The 18,609-nt window shown below is 37.4% G+C and overlaps 1 protein-coding gene across 2 annotated transcripts in view; it reads left to right on the top strand.

The window, feature by feature from the left end:
• The window catches only part of ARHGAP42 (Rho GTPase activating protein 42), a 160,048-nt gene that overhangs the window by 89,309 nt on the left and 52,130 nt on the right, over positions 1 to 18,609 (top strand). For both annotated transcript variants that reach the window (XM_040650438.2, XM_417185.8), the window contains 2 exons: positions 12,494 to 12,595; positions 16,837 to 16,947. In XM_040650438.2, coding sequence (XP_040506372.1) covers positions 12,494 to 12,595; positions 16,837 to 16,947 — 213 coding nt within the window. The remainder of the gene's footprint in view (positions 1 to 12,493; positions 12,596 to 16,836; positions 16,948 to 18,609) is intronic.

The raw sequence follows: 18,609 nt of genomic DNA, 5'->3' as shown, positions 1-18,609 counted from the left end.
AGGGTTATTTTTTTTATTATTATTTACTTTCATTCATTCATTCAAAGCTGTGAATTCCTTTCTACTTGGGAAACAAGTCCATGTTCATTGCTGGATTAATTTCCTTGCATCTGTGTTTGCCTCTGTGCTCACATGGTGTAGGTGTGCAGCCGCTGCTTGTTACTCGTATGGTCTCAAAGCTGAGGAGCGTAATGCAAAATATACATATATAAGTTTGTCAGCTCTGAAAACAGAGTTCTAGTTAGGTATCAAAGAGCTCTGAGATATGCCAGAATGCCCATTCAGTGAACTGTTTTCCTTGATACCTAATCAAATGATAGCGATTGTTGGAAATCCCAGCATTCCTTTCACAGTGAAAAACAAATGACCTTGCTCCAGCGGGTAAGGCAGAATGTGTTTCATTACAAGCTGCATCTGCTGCTCGTGATCTGGTCCTTGTGTCCCCTGGTTTTGGAGCATTTTACTGTCAGTCAGAACTGACTGGAAGCAGGAACGGCCCAGGCCAGGAGGACTGATGGCTGTTTTGAGTTGAAATGCAACACGGATTTCCAAAAATGGTTTGTGCCAGGGTCACCTGATATCCTTTTTGATAAAATAGCTGATTCTCAGGCAAGGAAATGGAGTGGATTAAACCTCTCCATTTCAGCAGGACATTTAAAGCACACTGCCTGAGACAATTTAGCTTAGATAGGAATTAGTATAAGAAACATGATATGTGAAAGGAACTGGCTAATTGAGGAAGGTCAGTGAGTCTTGTTTGTGGGGAAGACTGTCTGGTGAGAATGAAGTTACTAATTAGAAGATCCCAAGGGACAACTTGAGATAGGGCTTTTGTTTTACTTTCAGTAATGGCCAGGTACCAAACCCAATTGTGCTTGGGGTTGCTTTAAGTCGGGGGTATTGCCAAAATAAAGGAGAACTGTGAGATTGAAAACGAAACGGAAGATGAAATCAGTCAGCAGGAGGAACTGAGGTTGCTAAATGGTTACAACACGCAAAGTTTGTCTTAGAATGCATTCAGTAGAATTCCTTTTCTCTTAGTGTGGCTGGTTGACTAAAAACAATTTCTGAAGATGTACTTTTTTTATTTTTCCACTTTAAGAAAATTCTGATTTCTAATCAGAAGTAAACAGATTTAAGTTTAGGAAAAACACATTTCCTATTAACTATAGCGGGATGATTTAATTTTGCATATTCTGCCATAACATTTACAAATTAAGACTTAAATGTATTAGTCAGTGAAGTTAAGTGAGTATGCAGTGTGTTTTAATTGGCAAAAAGAATAACTGATTTAAAAAATGTATGGTCAGTAAAACAAAACTAGAAAACAAGAGTTATGAAGAATAGTTGAGTAAATTGAGGCTGTTTAGCCTGGAGAAGGGAAGGCTGAGGGGGGGCCTCATCATTCTCTACAACTACCTGAAAGGAGATTATGGTGAGATGGGGGTTGGGCTCTTCTTTCTGATGAAGAGTGATAAAAATGCAAGGAAATGACCTCAAGTTGACACAAGGGAGGTTTAGATTGGATATCAGGAAGGATTTTTTTACAGAAAGTGTGGTCAAGCATTGGAATGGGATACCCAGGGAAATAGTAGAGTCCCCTTCCTTGGAGGTGTGTAATGGATGTGTGTACATGGCACTAAGGTACATGGTTTAGTGATGTGACTTGGTAGTTCAAGTTAATGGTAGGACTTGATGATCTTGAAGATCTTTTCCAACCTAGATGATTCTGTGATTCTGTTTATGATTTCATGAAAAAAAGTAAATGTAGGTAGCCTACATCACCCCTTCTTTTGAAAAATAGCAAGGGAACATAAACACATAAGCAAATATGCAAGTTTTCTAATTAAATTAAGGCTGTTTCCTTGCTAATTTAAATCAGCCCACAATAATCAGTGTCACATTGAAGGATTCGGGGAGGTTGCATCCTGACCCCACACGGCTGCTGGAATCCTGCTGCACTCCTCCTGTGCAGTGATTAAAAGTACAAGCAAAGGCATCTATTACTGCTTCCAGACTTAATTTCCAGTTCACAGGGGAACCAAACCCCTTAATCAGTGCTTAGATGCAGGAAGGATTTGGCAAATGTTTTCAATTAAAAAATAAAATAAAATTTTCTCAGTCTCAGTAGGATATCTTGGCTAGGCTCATCTGTTATATCCTTTCTTCCCTTGCTCCTAGCTGGGAAGTGGGCGCAGCAGGGAGGGATGACATTGTATAGCTCTGAAGGTTAAGGAGGAAAAACAGGTCTCAAGGTTGTGTTGCAAATGAGAACCTTCAAGAGTCTTGAGGAAAACTGGAGGGAAATACAGGAAGTGTCCACTTGCCCATGTGCTATTGTCCATGGCCCAGAGCAGGACAGGACTCAATTAATCTGTTGATCTAATTCTGTTATAAACTGTGGGGTTTTTTTTTCAGCAGTCTTAGGGAGAATGAAGATTTCTTTCTCCACTTCCTTTTCTTCTGTGGATTTTTTAAGATAATAGCATAAAAATACTTCTGTTATGTTTGGTCATTACTCAGATGAAGTTGAGTCTATGGGTCATTGCTGCACACATACGGTAGAATAAATGTTTCACGTTCTAAATGGAAACTCATTTTATTGACACACTTGGCTACGTTGCCATGGATTTCCCTCCATGCTGCATGTTTTTGTGTTGTTTTTTATTATCCAGGGCTTTGTTCTCTCTGTGGAGCAGGATCTGCAGGGCTCTGGGCATTTGCAAACATGCACTCTTTTACCATTTGTAGCAATTCCTCTTTTCACACAATGAATATAAAATAGATCCACTCCAAAGTGTAGTGGTAATAACAGCTGGAAAAGTGAGCATAATTATCTGAGACTGATATGTCTCTTGATGTAGATATGGGAGGTCCAACAAATCTTTCTGCCAGATGAACCAACTTTATTATTTTGCATCGCAGAATCATAGAATGACTCTGGTTTGGAGGAACCTTAAAGATCACCTAATTCCAATCCTCTGTCATGGGCAGGGTTGCTATCCACTAGATCAGAGCTTGAACACCTTCAGAGATGGGGCATCCACAACTTGGTCTTCTGGACCACAGGCACACATTGCTAGCTCATGCCCAGCTTTTCGTCCACTAGAACCCCCAAGTCCCTTTCTGTGGGGTGTCTCTCAATGAGTACTTTTCCCATTTTGTAATCGTAGCTGGGATTGCTCCCACCCAAGTGCAATACTTTGCAGAACCACATTAGATTCACATTTCACCCACTTTTCGAGCTTGTCGAGGTCCCCTTGGGCATCCCTTACTTCAATTGTGTCAACTGTACTACTCAGCTTAGTGTCATCAGCAAACTTGCTGATGATGCACTCAGTCCCTCAGTGCAAATCATTGGTAACCACCACAGAAGAATTTGTGCCTGTCAAGCTGGCCAAAAAAGGGTCGCTCCAGATGTATGCTGTGGTGAAGAGATTGTCCCTCCCTGCAAAATAAACTGAGCACGCTGGCTGCATTTAACTTTGGCGCTGGGGAGGGATGGCTTTTCCCCCCAAAGTGAGAGTTTGTGTTCCTTTATCAGTGTTGCAAGTGAGACTCAAAATAGCTACGTTTTAAACAAAACAAAATCACTTTTGACATTAACCCCAGCCTGTTTCCTTTTTCTTTTTTTTTTTTTTTCTTCCATAATTTTCTCATAACACGTCTCTGGTTCTCCTCAGATAAGACCTGTGGTCACGTCGCAGTGATGTGGTATCATGGGAAGGCAAGCAGGGTTAAATGTGTGCTGCTGCCTGGAGGTCAGGGATGTTGGCAGATCACTTGACACAAACAGGAGATCCCCAAAAAGTATTTAAAAACAGAAATAACTACTTCAGAAAAATGTATTTTTATCTTCTGCTTTTAAAGTAAAGCAATATGTCACGTTGTAAAGTAATCTTTCAGAATCCATTTATCTGTATAACATTACATTCTTTGTAGTCTTTTTGAGGGCGAAATGGTCTCTTTGTACGTCTTCTAGATTGAAGGCAATACAAGTGCATCGAGGCACTTTGTGAGGTAATCTAGCATACCAAGTAAGGCAAGAAGAACTGGAAATTGACACAGCATTGGATGATAGGGTTGCATGACGACTGAACTTGAAGGGCTGATTCTAGCTGTCTACACCTTGGTGAAGCTGAGAGGTTTCACTTTGCTTATACCTGTGTTAAAGTGGAAAATCAGGACAAAATTGGAGCTGCCTATTCCTTGGGATTTAGACCAATTCACTTGAGTATTGTCCGTTGTTAATTTGTTCTTTTCCTCTGTCCCTGCGGACATTTGTGGCGCTTTAAGGCAGTCGGCTCATCTGAGCTGAGCTGAATATTTTGCATATGCAAATGAAGCAGAAATAATCAAAGGTGATGTATGCCTTTAATGACTCTCAGAAACTCTTTATGTCCATACCTGAACTAGATGATGAGAAAGAAAATGCTACTGCTTTCTACTTGAGCAGAGATCTCAGGTCTGATCTTGTAAGCATTAGTGGTTACAGATTTCTTTGAGTAGGTGCCACTTTGAGTATTCCAGATCACAACATGCATTATTGCTGATTGCTTTTTATTTCTGAAGATTAATATGACCCACATCTGAGCTCGTTCCTTTCCTTTCATTACGTAAGTTGTGTCATTTGATGTAATCTGTAATCAGCATATATAGTGGTATTGATTTCTTTAAAAATAACTGTATTGCTTATAACACTAACAGCGTATACCATACGATTTTTTATAAAGTGTACAGAGTTAATTCAAGGCTTTTTTTTCTGAATTCCTAAACAGCTTTGGTAACTTTAAAATCATGTAAGGTTGTGAGCTTTTGTCTAGGAGTGGGAGAGATCCTCTTGCTGTTATAATAAAGCATTTCCGACTTCAGAAAGGTGTTTTAAACCTGCTTAAGAGTTTTAAAAATCACTTTCTGCTGTTCTAGGAATCTTTGTAACAGCATTCAGTAACATACTGAATAATAGCCTAAGTATGATACTCCACCAAAATACTTTCTATTTAGTAGACAGTAAAGACAATAAAACTGGATTACGTGTGTAGACTTTACCAGTCCTGCTGTTTGGACAGGAATTTAACAGATTCCCAGACATCTAGCAACTACTTCTGGAATAGACAAACGCCAAATAAACTCATGGCAAATCTGCAGCTTAATAATAGGGAATCTAACGTGTCCTGCTTTGCAACCTGCCAGCATTGGCAGGTTTGCGTGTCTTTTGACAGCAGTACTGGGAACTTAGAATATTGTTTTTCCATTTCAAGAGACATCTTTTTGGAGAGAAACAAATAGCTTCTTACAAACACAAGGCTTTTATTTGCTCACTTAATCATAGCTCCTTCATAGTTTCAGAAGAATTCTAGGTTTCATCAAACTAGTGAAAATTTTCTGCTTTTTTCCTTCTTTTAGTTTTACCATAAGGGCATTCTGTATACACGTCTGATACAATTAAACAGAGTATCATGAAATGGCTGAAAGATTCTGCACTTCCAGAAAAAGCTTTGAAAACTACCTGATAGTTGGATCTGTCATTACAGAAGACATCACAAAAGGAAAATTTTCTTCAGAACTTTATGAACCTGAAAATTAATTACCTCTTGCAGGGTTATTCAGCGTTTTACACAGATGTGAATTCCATCCTAAGCTTAGATTAGTTTGGGGCTGTTTAAGATACGTTGGTAGTTCTATGCATCTGATATGAAATGAAGTTATTTTTTAAACTGCCAGTTTTTAATATCTTTGTAGCGTTAGTGCTTCTGAACACTCCTGTATTTCCTGTTTATTGCCTTATTATTTTTCATAGTGGCAATATGTTCTTTTTATTATAATTATTTTTGTCTTACACACTATATTGCTTTCTTCATTTTCATAGTTTGCATTGGTTATTTTTTAGTAAAGACTTGATCTGAAGATTTATAGTGTCTATGTAATTTAATTTTTTACATGATGAATTTGGCTTCAGTTTGAAAGATTTTTCACTAGCAGTTATGAGTAACATAAGTCAAGACTTAAGGCTATTTCATATTAAACAGAAATTGCTTCCTTATGATATGGTTTTGTTTCACTTCATACTATCTACAAACAGTACATAAATGGATGTCCTTTAACCTTGTAGCTTTCTCAGAGTCTTGTAGAAGACCTGCACCATCGTTCCAGTTGTGAAGAGGAGCAGAAGGGAAAAAGTTTTGAGCATCTTTTTTACTATTCCTTTTGGCCTTATGTTGGCCTTCTGAGTATTCACATAACAAACCAAAATCTCTATCAAAAAGAAAAGCTACCACTGGATATCTATCCAAATGCAGTGCCTTTGATAATTACTATTAAAAAAAAAACAAAAAAAAACCACCATACAATCTTAGTCATTCATGAAATTTCTGAGGAAGACCTAAAACAATATTAAATGAAGATAATATGATTTTCTTCTTGTATGTTTAAGACTTGAACCTCACATCTCCCATGAAATCTGTGATCTAAACTCCTATCAGACTTTTGAAGATTCAGTTTACTTCAGTTTGCATTGTATAGTTCTTCTTTTCTTTGTCCTGTTTATAAATAAGAGATGATCCCTAGAATCCCCACTCCAAACAAAAAAACAATAACTCTGTAGAAAGACACTTTGAATTTTTCATTGTAAGGGAGTGAATAAACAGATTTGAAGTCTAAGATCCAAGCAGCAAGCTATCCCCAGCGTTCCGTGTTATTGACCTTTTTGTAGTTCTTGCTAAAAAGAAAAGCAACAAGGCTTTACTGAATACGGCTGAGCTCACCATTGGCTTCAGTTTGTTTCACTGGCAAATCTGTCAGTTTTGTCTACTCATGGCACTGCTGTGCCATTTCCTGCAGTTTCTGTATCACAACTTGTGCTGAGAGGCATGGACCAACTGTGGGTAGGAAAAGAAAAAGAAACTGTTGCATTTGTGTTTCATAATGTTTGCTTGTTTTCTAGTCAAGTAAGAGATTCTCACTGAATTTTTTTCTCCAAGTTTTTTCTTTGTGACGTTTTCTAATTTCATTTCCATTTTTTTAAAATCCTTTCAAAATCACCTCTTACAAAATAGGTTTATTTAATGGTTACACAAAGATATTGCTATTGAAAATGAGTCAGAACAAAATGTGCAGGGTTTCTTTACATTTTAAAGATTAGCATGCTGAAGCCAAGTCTCTCTGGGACAAAGAATAAAAGTACCTTGTCTAGGAGCAAATCTAAGATTAGCCAGGATATGCTAGCACCAAAAGTCATTGCAACTAGAATAAATTGAAAGAAATGGCAAGGATGGCAACAGCTTTATGAAAAATAAAGAGGAGTAGTTTTTATAACAATGTTAGTGGTAAATATAAAAGTTTTGACAATACTGGACACAGAGTAATGGCAAACTTAGTCCATTAAAAAAAGAATCTTGACATTCCCACTGGAAAAGTAAAGTCAAAATATAGTATCTCTTTCTGCTTCACATACGCAAAATGCAAGTTGTGGTTAAAATATATGGGAATAATGCCAGTGATTAGTTGCATGCCTAGATTACTTACAGCATGGGATCAAAATCTTTCTGAACACAAGAAACAAACATGACTCAATTGAATCATCTTACTGACAATTTACGTCTGATCTTTTCACGTCCATAGATTTTTGTAAAGTAAGAGTGATTGAAAAATGTCTCCTGAGTTAGACTTCTAACAGGAACATTTACAGTTGCGCAAAATTTATTTCAAGAAAGATAATTTTCACCTTCTGGAGATTGTTTGATCAATTTCCAAATGAAGCTATACTGGAAATCTAAGGAGAAAGTAAAAACAAGAAGTAAATCTGGATCTATCTGTGTACAACTTGTCTCTGTCAGTGGAATACTGGATGTTAGTGAGACTTCCTCACATGTTACAAGCTGAACTTCCGGTTCATTGACTGGTTAAGGGCTTTCCTAATAGTGTTGTTGGCAATTTGAGGCTCTTAGATCTCTATATATATTTGTACTGGCAGAACTCGATACATTTTTTAATTTGTCCTTTTTTTGTGTATTTTTTATTTATTTTTAATTGCACCCTCTGAATTATCTAGAATTATCTGAATTGTCTAAGTCATCTATTTTTTTATTATATATTTTAGCTAATATTTTCCCCAAAAAGATTGCTACATTTCCAGGTCAGAGAGGTATTTAAGGATTACTAGCAGGAGGGATGCACAAGGAAGAAAGGCAGCCTGAGGTCAGCAGCAGCATCTCCGTAATGACCACATACGTTATGTTTTGTGTTATGGGTGGTGCTGGCTGTTGTGAAAACAGGACAGCTTGAGCTTGCTTCTCCTGCCACAACTCTTTGCTCCTTGGAGTCTGATCCAAGACGGGATCTGCAGACAGGGGCAATCCTCCATCTCCCTAAACTTCAAGGCAGTAGCTTCATGTGGAAACTCACTTCATAAACCTCCTGGATTGCAGAAAAGCAGGATTGCTAGTCTCACAGGCACAAACTGGAGGGACCAGGACTCCAGTGACTCATTTGGGCAGCTGCTTTGTATAACGGAGTGTTTTGAGAGTTGAAAAATGAGAGGCTGGAGCTGGAAGGAGATAAACCTCTGACTTCACTTAGGATGCGCCTGTGTGCTTGTGAGTCACAGTATGTGAGGAGAGAGTTCTCTTGGAGTGAGCTGAAGTTTTCTTCCCTTCCAGAAAATGAATCACCTGCTTCTGAGTATTTTTATTATTTATGAAATAAACAGTTTTCAGAGACTTTGGTACATTCAAATATGTGTTTTTACTGGTATGTAGGAGTCATAAGGGATCTCACTTGGTGTCATCAGCAAACTTGCTGAGGGTGCATTTGACCGCACTGTCAATGTAATTGTTGGAGATACTGAAGAGTATCGGTCCCAGCACTGACCCTTGTGGGACATCACTCATCACTAATTTCCATCCAGACGTGGAGCCACTGATTATCACTGTCTGGACTCGATCCTGCAGCAAGTTCTCCCGCATCACCTCCCTGTCTTCCATGTGCTTTAGCAGAACTTCTAGGAGGATCTGCTCTGTGATCTTTCCTGGCACAGAGGTGAGACTGACAGGCCAGTAGTTCCCAGGGTCATCCTTTTTACCTTTCTTAAAAATGAGCATGATGTTGCCTTTTTTCCAGTCACTCCAGGCAGCCTTCAATCCTGATGTCACCAATCAGTTCATTTGCATTGGTGAGCAACAGGCCAGTATTGCATCCTCCCTGGTGGGGCCATCTATTACTTGACTGAGAAAGTTATTCTCAGTGCATTCCAGAAGCCTCTTGGACTGCCTACAGCTTGCCATGCTACTTTTTCAGCAGATGTCTGGGTTGTTGAAGGCCCCCAGCAGGACGAGCGCTTGCAATCATGACGCCTCCTGTAGCTGGAGGTAGAAGGCCTCATCAGCAGGCTCCACTTGATCAGATGGCCTGTAGTAGACAGTGATCACAAGGTTACCTTTGCTGCCTCGGTCTCAAACTCTACCCATAGGTTTTTCACTTGCTCATGATTATTCTTTAGGGACAGCTCTTCACATTCTAATCCTATCCTGATGTAGATAGCAACATCCCCTCCCCTCCATCATTGCCTGTCCCTTCTGAACAGCTTGTAGCCATTGCTAGCCACACTCCAATCAGAAGAATCATTCCACCAGGTTTCAGTGATGACAACTGTATTGTGGGTTTCCAGTTGCACATTAGCTTCCAGCTCCTCCTGTTTGTTTCCCAAGCTGCATGCACTGGTGTAGAGACACTTCAGCTGGGCAACTGGTCTTGTCACTTCCTTGAAAGATAAAACTCCTTAATTCCTTTTAAGTATTTTCCTTGTTTTTCTCCATTGCCTTCTCCTATTGCCCCAGCAATCTCTGCTTCATCATCATGGAATTTTGTATGTGCTGCAGTGTTACCAGCACTTCTCAAGGAAGCAGGTCCTTCAAGGCCCCTGCTACTACACTGTCCCTCTTACCTAGTTATGCCATAGAACACCTTATCATGGAAAGGCTCAATATCAACCCCCTTCCCCCTTCAGACTTAGTTTAAAGTCCTCCCAAAGAGCCCCATTAACTTTTCCCCAAGGGTCCTTCTCCTCTTTTGAGAAAGGCAAGCCTCATCTGATGCTGCAAACCCAGCGCCATGTAGGTTTATTGGTTGTCCAAAGAACAAAATTCTGGTGATGGCACCAGCCACAAAGCCAGGTATTTAAAAATAAGATCTTTGATTTGTTTCCATGTCCTTATCCAATACAAGAGGCAGAGAAGATAATATTATCTTTGCATACAGTTCCTTCAGTCGTCATTCCAAGGCCCTGAAGTCCTTTTAGATAGGCCTTGATCCATGTGTAGCATCTCGCCCTGTATGGAAAAGCAGTAAGGGGTTGTGGTCTGTTGACCGTACCAGGCTAGGTAGTTTCCTGGTGACATCCCTCACCCAAGCCCAAGGAAGACAGCAAACTTCTCTAAGAAGAGGATCTGTAGAGTCTGTTCCCTGTAGGGTGGTATCACCTACAACCAATACTCATCCTTTCTTCTTCAGTGATGTAGTCTTGATGCTGGGCGAAGGCATTTCCTGGTTTGTTTTCATTAGTTAGGTAGCGTTTCCCTCCAGTTGCTTTTCACCTGTACCACTTGGATTTAGATAATAGAATCACTAAATTTTAGTTCAGCACCCTAACAACATTGTGTCAGAAGATAACAGAACCTGCAACTCATTGCAAGTGTTCTTCAAAAGATGCGTATCTGTGTTCTGTGAACATGGTGTCTGTTAGAGACCAAAGAAGCTGTTGAAGTACTCATATTGCTCTTGCTTGATTATAAGAGCCTGAGACTTGAATATTCCCCCCAAAACTGGCTGTGGAACTGGTTTGTAATTTTGGTCCCATAAAAGTTGATTTCTAACTGGTCTTTTGATGAGTCTTACCTTGTGTCTTCCCTCTTTTTTTCAAAACACTTTTGGGAAAGATTTTGGAGAATAATTCATATGCTTTCCTTTCCTTTGTGAGGCAAAATGCAAGATAATTTTTTTCCCTTGAATAGCTACAATGAAATATAGAATGACATTGCAAATTTTATTGTATTTCTTGTTATTTAATATTTTGCTGAGTCAAATTCTGTCTTTTCCCTATGATTTCTTTAGAAGATATTTGAATATAGTTCTATGGTGAAGTAAGAACACTAAATTGTGCATATTTTTCACACTAAATATATATGGGTTGTTTCTTTTTTCAGAATATAAAGTTTTGGATCTTTGTTATAGTTACCACTGTGTACTTCAGTTACTGGAACTAATCAGTAACAAGCTGCTATTACAGCTAGTCGAGAAGTTTTCATTGATGGCATTATGTTTTATTCTTCTATCTCTTATTTCTCTGGCTGACCTGACTTTCACATGAAATGTCAACTTAAAACAGGGCCGACCTAAAATGCAAGCTAGTTGTTTGTTCAGTTCGTAACAATTTCTAAGGAGTAAGGGGTCAGGTAAAGAATCACTGCAGTTCTGATTATGACCTGATGTTACTGTTATGTCCAGTAATTAGTTTCTTCACCATTAATAGCTTTTGCACATGTGTGAGTGGGACTGGTCACATTGACCTTTCTTTGTTTTTTCAACATGTTCAACTTGTTAGACACTGGAAAGAATCATTAGTTCTTAGCTAAGATTGTAGAAGTCACTCACAGAGGATTGCTTTCAATTAAAGGATATACATTTTTAATAATTCAAAATTATTTTCTATTATTAGTAATCATATATTTGCTTTAATTCCTCTTCCTGTTTCCTGAAATTTGGTACTGTAAAAAAAAAATGGAAAAGCTTTTGAGAAAGGTGTCTTTTTCTTAAACTTCCATGAATAACAGATGTAAAATTTTTGAAGTATATAATGTAAATGAGATTACAGAAAGCAATGTATTTCTTACTTACTTACAGCAGTAGCTCTCTTTTGTATCCTCATGCATTAAAGAAGACTCATGGTGAAAATGTGAGGATTGTCTGCACATGGTGAAAAGCTTAAGAGGACTAGAAAAGAAAGATGGGATAACTGTTTTAAATGGGACAAGCTTAAATATTCAGACACATCAAAAAATTATTAGAAACAGATTTTTGGACCAGTTTCCTTTTGCAACCACATATGTGCTTTTCCATCATTCACATATTTTAAGAATGTGGGTGGAAAATAAGTACATACTAGTCTTAAATACAGATGATAGGCCTCTGTCATCATCAGATATGTTATACTTACCTACCTCTTCCACAAAGACAATATGAGACAGGTGTGTATATTTATTAAACTTGGAAAAGAGCTGCTTAGCAAAATACCCCTATATATTTATTCATTATGGGAAACTATGCAACTCTGTTGTTCCTGCTTAATTCAGCATTTGCTAATTGGATCAGTCCACTCTCAGTTCAGAACTGATAAAAATGGTTTTATAATCAAACATATTTGTACATCTCTTCTTTCTTTTATTTTAAGTTACCTGTTGTGCTTGATCAAATGTTTTACTTGACCATGCTTGTTTTTCAGGATGGGAAGAAGAAGTTTGACAAGGAAAGTGAGAAATATTACTCCATCCTAGAGAAGCACTTAAATTTATCAGCAAAGAAGAAAGAATCTCATTTGCAAGATGTAAGTTCTTAGAATTTGTCAGAATTATAGACTGGGACCTTGACGATCATCTATTACCTGGTTTCCATTACTCAGTTTCTAGTCTGCATGGAGATCATGATAACAGACATGCTGTATTTTATTTATATGAAATGTGATGTTTTCTTGTAGTTATTCTCAGTGTGAATATAAATTCCTGAGTGAGATTAATATGGTGTTCGTAACAGTTAAATATTTTAATAAGGAAATATTCTACATGTCCAACTCTCTGTACCTTAAATTGAAAAACTAATGTTTATTGGTTGCAACAACATATATGATTTATATTACTACAATAAAAATGTGACTTTTATATTATAAGGTATATGTGGAGTACTTGAAATTCAAATAATAAATTGCTCTTTTTGCTATTTGGTTTATTACTCAATGCAATTATGTTTCTGTTTCACATAAATTTTAAACTGAAATGATTTTAATGATGCTTTTTATGCTTCTTTTTATTTTTTTCACCTTAATGTGAGATTGCAGCATGTCTTGAGATGGTAACCACAACTTCAGCTTTAAAGAGTCTGTATGCCTAATTCTTATCTTTAAAAGGAAGAAGGAAAGAAAGAAAGAAAGAAAGAGAATAAGAAAGAAAGAAAGATGTGAAGACTTCTAGTCTAGTAGGAGGATTCCAGGGTTTTCTGCATCCTCACAGAAATAATTATGATTTGCCTTTGAGTCAAATTGCACTAAAAAATGCCAATTTCATCTCTGTTTTTTTCTTTTCCCCAAGAGTAGTTAATGTTATTTTGATGGGATTACTGATATCATGGTGACTCTTCTTCCTGGGGATACTTTTGCTGATAGAGTTTTCACAGAATGTTTGACGGTCATGCACTCACAAAATACAGGGTTGTTTCATGTTTACCAGTTACTCTGTAATTTGAATTAAATGAAGTATAGTGATTAAAATTTTCTAATATTGTCTATAATCCTGAATTACCATAGCTGTGTATGTAATCATCAGCTTACATTGGACACTATTTATATGGGATTGGTTAATTGTTCCATTCGTATATCAAAGAATTGTATATATAGCTTTCACTTTTCCTAAGTATTCTGTGTATTGATGAAGAAACAGTTGTTAGAGTATAAACAGCACCAGAGAAAAATCCCCAAAATGTGGGAAAGTGAACTTAAACACTGCTTTACTCTAAATAAATAAAATATTTTGCTCTTGAGACATCAGAATGATTGCATTCTAAAAACAGAAACTAAAGTGAAAAGTAGCAACTCTGAATCTAATAAACTGTGGTAGAATAACAATGGATTTGGCTCAAGTATGTAAACTAATGGAAAAATCAGGGTAAATTTTTCCACTAAGTCCTTAAGTGACATCTCAGGATTTAAAATTTTGTACAGAGGCTGTTGGTTTTTTCTTTTCTGGATACCCCACTTGTAAAGCTCATAGGATATAGTTTGTCATTTCTGTCTGCTTCATTTTCATGTTGAATCAGCAACACAGACCTCACACATGCAGAAGACACCATAGGAAATCAGTACCTAAATTGGTAGAATCATAGAATCATCAAGGTCAGAAATGGCCACTGTGATCATCTAGTGCAACTATCGACCCATCCCTACCATGTCCCTCTCATGAGGGACTAACCATGTCCCTCTGTGCCACATCTCCACATTTCTTGAACACTTCCAGAGATGGTGACTCTACCACTTCCCTGGGCAGACTGTGCCAATGACTCACCACTCTTTCACAGTAAAAATTTTTCCTGATACCCAACCTGAAATCTCCCCTGGCACAAATTAAGACAGTTACATCTTGCCCTATCTCTAGTTACCTGGAAGAAGAGGCCAACCCCCACCTCTCTACAACCCCCTTTTCAGATAGTTGTAGAGTCTCCTTGTTGACCAAAGAGACATTTGGACTGTACCCATATTGTAAATAAAAATGCCAAGCACCAGTTCCTGACCCAAAAGCCTGACTCACAGCCTGAGTATTATCACACCAAAAGTACTTCTTTCTTTTAGCCCACTGCTCATTTTATTTGCTCAGATTTCTTAATACCTTATCATATTATGTGGGTTGGTGGGTGGACGGATAGGAAGGGCATAGTTCTACTGTTTTAAGCACCTGAAGTTCGATGGTTTGAACATAGTCTTTAGAGAGCGGTTTGCATGTGTTCATGTAATTGAAATGTGCTGGATATTTTGAAAGCCTAGAGGGCTGTTAACACAGTTTATGTGGATGATTACTATTTTTTTCCCTTAGCATCAAAAAGCAGCTTCAAAATACTGTCTTTTCACTGCTGTCACAGAGAGCAGAGCTCAGCTCTGCCTCTCCACTCCCTGTGTGGAGCTGCAGCCACCATGAGGCCTCCCCTCAGCCTACTCTGCTCTGGGCCAAGAATACCGGGGGACCTCAGCTGCCCTTCTTCCCTTCTGGATGCTTCACCATCTTTGTAGCCCTCATTATAATTTAGTACCTATACAGTCATGGTGTTTATGGCCTTAATGAAGGAACCCATCCATATTTTAGATAACCTTGAGTTATCATAAGTACTGGTGCAGTCTGCTAAAATGCTATTCAGAATAGAGATTGACTTAATTGGGCCTTTAAATACTATCATGTGCTGAAGAGCTCATTGCTGAAACCAAATTATATTTCTTTAAAATTAAATGTGAAAGTTGAAATCTGTCTCAAGTGCTTCTCGACTGCACTTGTGTGAGTCAAGATCATGCCCCAAAGTAGTAGTAACTGGTTCTGTGCCTATCTGTAGTATTACCTTGTTAACATTTTTTTTGTGAATTAATACTATTAACACAGAGTACAGAAGAAAACAGTAGCTGAAAGGGCTATACAAATGGCATGTGATAGTTACATTTGTGGTAAAGCTCTTGGTTGTTAGAATGTTGAGTGTTTGATTACTGTTTCATAATATTAGTATTTTTACTTCATTTCCTGATTTGCTTTTTATAGGCATGGAAAGGGAATTCTGGTACTGAATGTCTTGAAAGATATTGTTGAAGCATGTGCTCTGAAATGGCGCTCATGGAACTGGGGAAGTGGATTTGTATTGTTAAGAAGTCTGCATCCAAATCATGATAGTAGCATTTCCTAAAGAAACGGTGTTAATTATGTATGATGCTATTGATGACCAAGTTCTGCAATCATTCTCTTACAAGTATTAAACCTCTTTTTTGATAGATTCATTGTTGTAATGTATGCTGTCAAGGAAAGACAACACCCAGCTTTTCCACTTCTCCTATATTTGTTATATTTAATGCCAGAAATGAATTAGAGAATTTACAGAAGTAAATGGAATTACATAAAAAAAAAAATAGCTAAACTGGTTTTATACATGTGCTTGAAATTTGATTAAAATCTGCTTTTGACCCCAAACACAGCCGAAAAGGTTCAGAAAATGATTTTTTAATGTAAAGGGGAATCTGCATCTCTTTTTCAAGCGTTATCCACATATTACACTATTTGTCTTCTATGTTTATTTCTCATGCCTTGTTTAAGTTGAGGATAAAAGCCTATTATTCTTTATCTTCTAGTAAAAGTTAATTCTTCAGCAGTTTAGGTAGATGTCTTTATTTTGGACCTAAGTCTTCATGTTGAGTGGTATTATTTAGGCATGTCTGGCAAATTTTGCATTGTAGCTCTTTTGCTTGAAAATTAAAATGTGAAGAAAAAAATTGACTTACGAGGGTAGGGATTTGAATATGTTTGTATTCCCAGAGCACGAGACACATGCTATGAAGTAATGTTGAAGATTTCATTGTTAAATATGTTCTATTTAAGAAAATAAAATCTTAGGAAAGTATTTGAAGCCGAGAAATGGGTAAAAGTTTGGTTTATGTGATACTCAGGCATTTTAATAGCAATATTAATATTTTGACCCTTCTAGATTGCTATCCTGTATTCTACTTGAAATTCTCTGTATGCCAGAGACAGAGTCCCTGATGCTGCCTTTCTTTCTTTCCTTCCAACCTCTCCTCAAAAGTAGAATATAAAAGTGCAAAAGAAAGATAAAAACAAAAAACACCATGGAAATGACATGAGATAAAGCTGAATAATATTTCCTCCATAACTTGCATTTAGCTATTTTAAGTGGGTATTTTATTTTTCAGGGAAAATTGAAAACTGTCAAGCTTGTAAAGTAATCTCATGAAAGAGGTGTTTACTAACAACAAAATTTGGTTTTAAAGCAATCATGAGAGAGTAAACTAATATTGTATTTCATTTTGTCTTTTAGGCAGATACACAGATTGACAGAGAACACCAAAACTTTTATGAAGCATCATTGGAATATGTTTTTAAAATTCAAGAAGTACAAGAGAAAAAGAAATTTGAATTTGTTGAACCTGTAAGTTTTATGTTTTATTCTTTCCAAATTTGGACTGCATATATTTAAAGATGAAATTTTAATATAAAATAAATATTTGTCTCTCTTTTTAAAATTGTGATTACAGTGCATTTGCATATAGGCAGGCATTAAGATCTTGGCTTCAGCATTTTCCATGGTTATTAAAGGTTTATGTAAGAGTATTGTATCTACTGTAAAGTGAAATGCCAGGTGGCTTGGAGTGTGCATAACATTTTAATGGGACAACATGTCATGTTTTACCTGTGCAACATACACTGGGTATTTCCCAACATCGTGGTTTCATGTCTGAAATTCTGAGATAGATTTTGGATTTAAATATTCCCTTTGGGCAGCATATACATATGTTCTTCTAATTTATACATGAAATAATGTGAAAAATTAGTTCTTCTGTAGGACAGGTGCATATATTTCTTGTTGATGGAGTCATTTGCCGTCAGTATGCTGTGCATAAAAATAAAACATACCTTGACCTGCCAAAAAAAGGAAGCTGAAGTTGTACTCTACAGTCCTTATATAGATCTGGGATTTTACATCTGGGATTTCCTCTTGGACCACATCACAGCCTTGAGATACCTGCAGGGACAGACAGGACCAGAAGTTGTTCAGTGTGATGTGCTAGCATATCTCTGTAGCATATTAGTAGTAATCATACTGTTCATGTCTTGTGGGACTAACTTGCCGCTTGCCTTAGTTAGCACCTGTAGCCATTGACAGACAGCTTCCAATGTCATCTGTCCCTTCCTGTTATGTGTATTGAGCAGAGCAGAGCATCTTTTGTGAAGGAGGAACATGACAAGCATAACGTTTCCTTCCAGATTCCTTCTAACTAACCAAAGATACACTTTTGACTGAAACAGGTTGAATTGTATCTCTAACACCAGTGTAATCAAGTAGAGCTCCTCAAATGCCTCCTTTCTATGAGATGAGAATGTATTTTACATTGAATATTTGGCACTGATGCAAGCTAATGAAACTGATTTCAGTTTGCAGTACTTACAGAAATCCTCTCTTCATGGCATGCAGCTGCCAAGTCTTTGAGACTAAAACTTTGCTTGGATTCCTAAATAAGAACATTTTTCTACCTGTCACAAATTAATCCAGACTGTCTCTCTCTGTATCCTTCTGTAAAACTCTCACATCCTGGAAAAAAACGAGCAATCCTAACCTATTTCTGACCCTGGTATAGAGACTTTATGCTCCTTTAAAGTAATAGAATCTTGCTATATTGAGAAGAAACTGTACATCAGAAAATACTGTTGTGCAATTGCATGTAGTTAAAATGGGGCATATTTCATCCTATGTGCTAGACAGGAAAAATAAATTTAATTATGTACAATATAGCTTGAGATATTGAGCTTTATCCTTTTGACCAGGAGCTGTCTGCATGTTTTGTCAGCTGCCACAGCAACAGCTATGAATCACCAAAATGAATAAATTATTTATTGGTACATCAGTGCTGATACTGAGCAGGCAAACATGGGAGGTTGATGGTAGACTCTGTGTTGTGGACCTAGGTATTTTTCTCACCGGATGTACACATCCAGTAAAGAAAATTTACTTGGAGTGGATCAGTTGCTCTCCTGTGTCAGATCAGTGGGCTGCTCAGTGCAGTGGACTATTTGTTGCATAAAGTCCACTACT

The sequence above is a fragment of the Gallus gallus genome, chromosome 1 (assembly GCF_016699485.2).
Source record: "Gallus gallus isolate bGalGal1 chromosome 1, bGalGal1.mat.broiler.GRCg7b, whole genome shotgun sequence".
Classification (NCBI taxonomy): Eukaryota; Metazoa; Chordata; class Aves; order Galliformes; family Phasianidae; genus Gallus; species Gallus gallus.
This window is presented reverse-complemented; position numbering and strand designations above follow the sequence as displayed.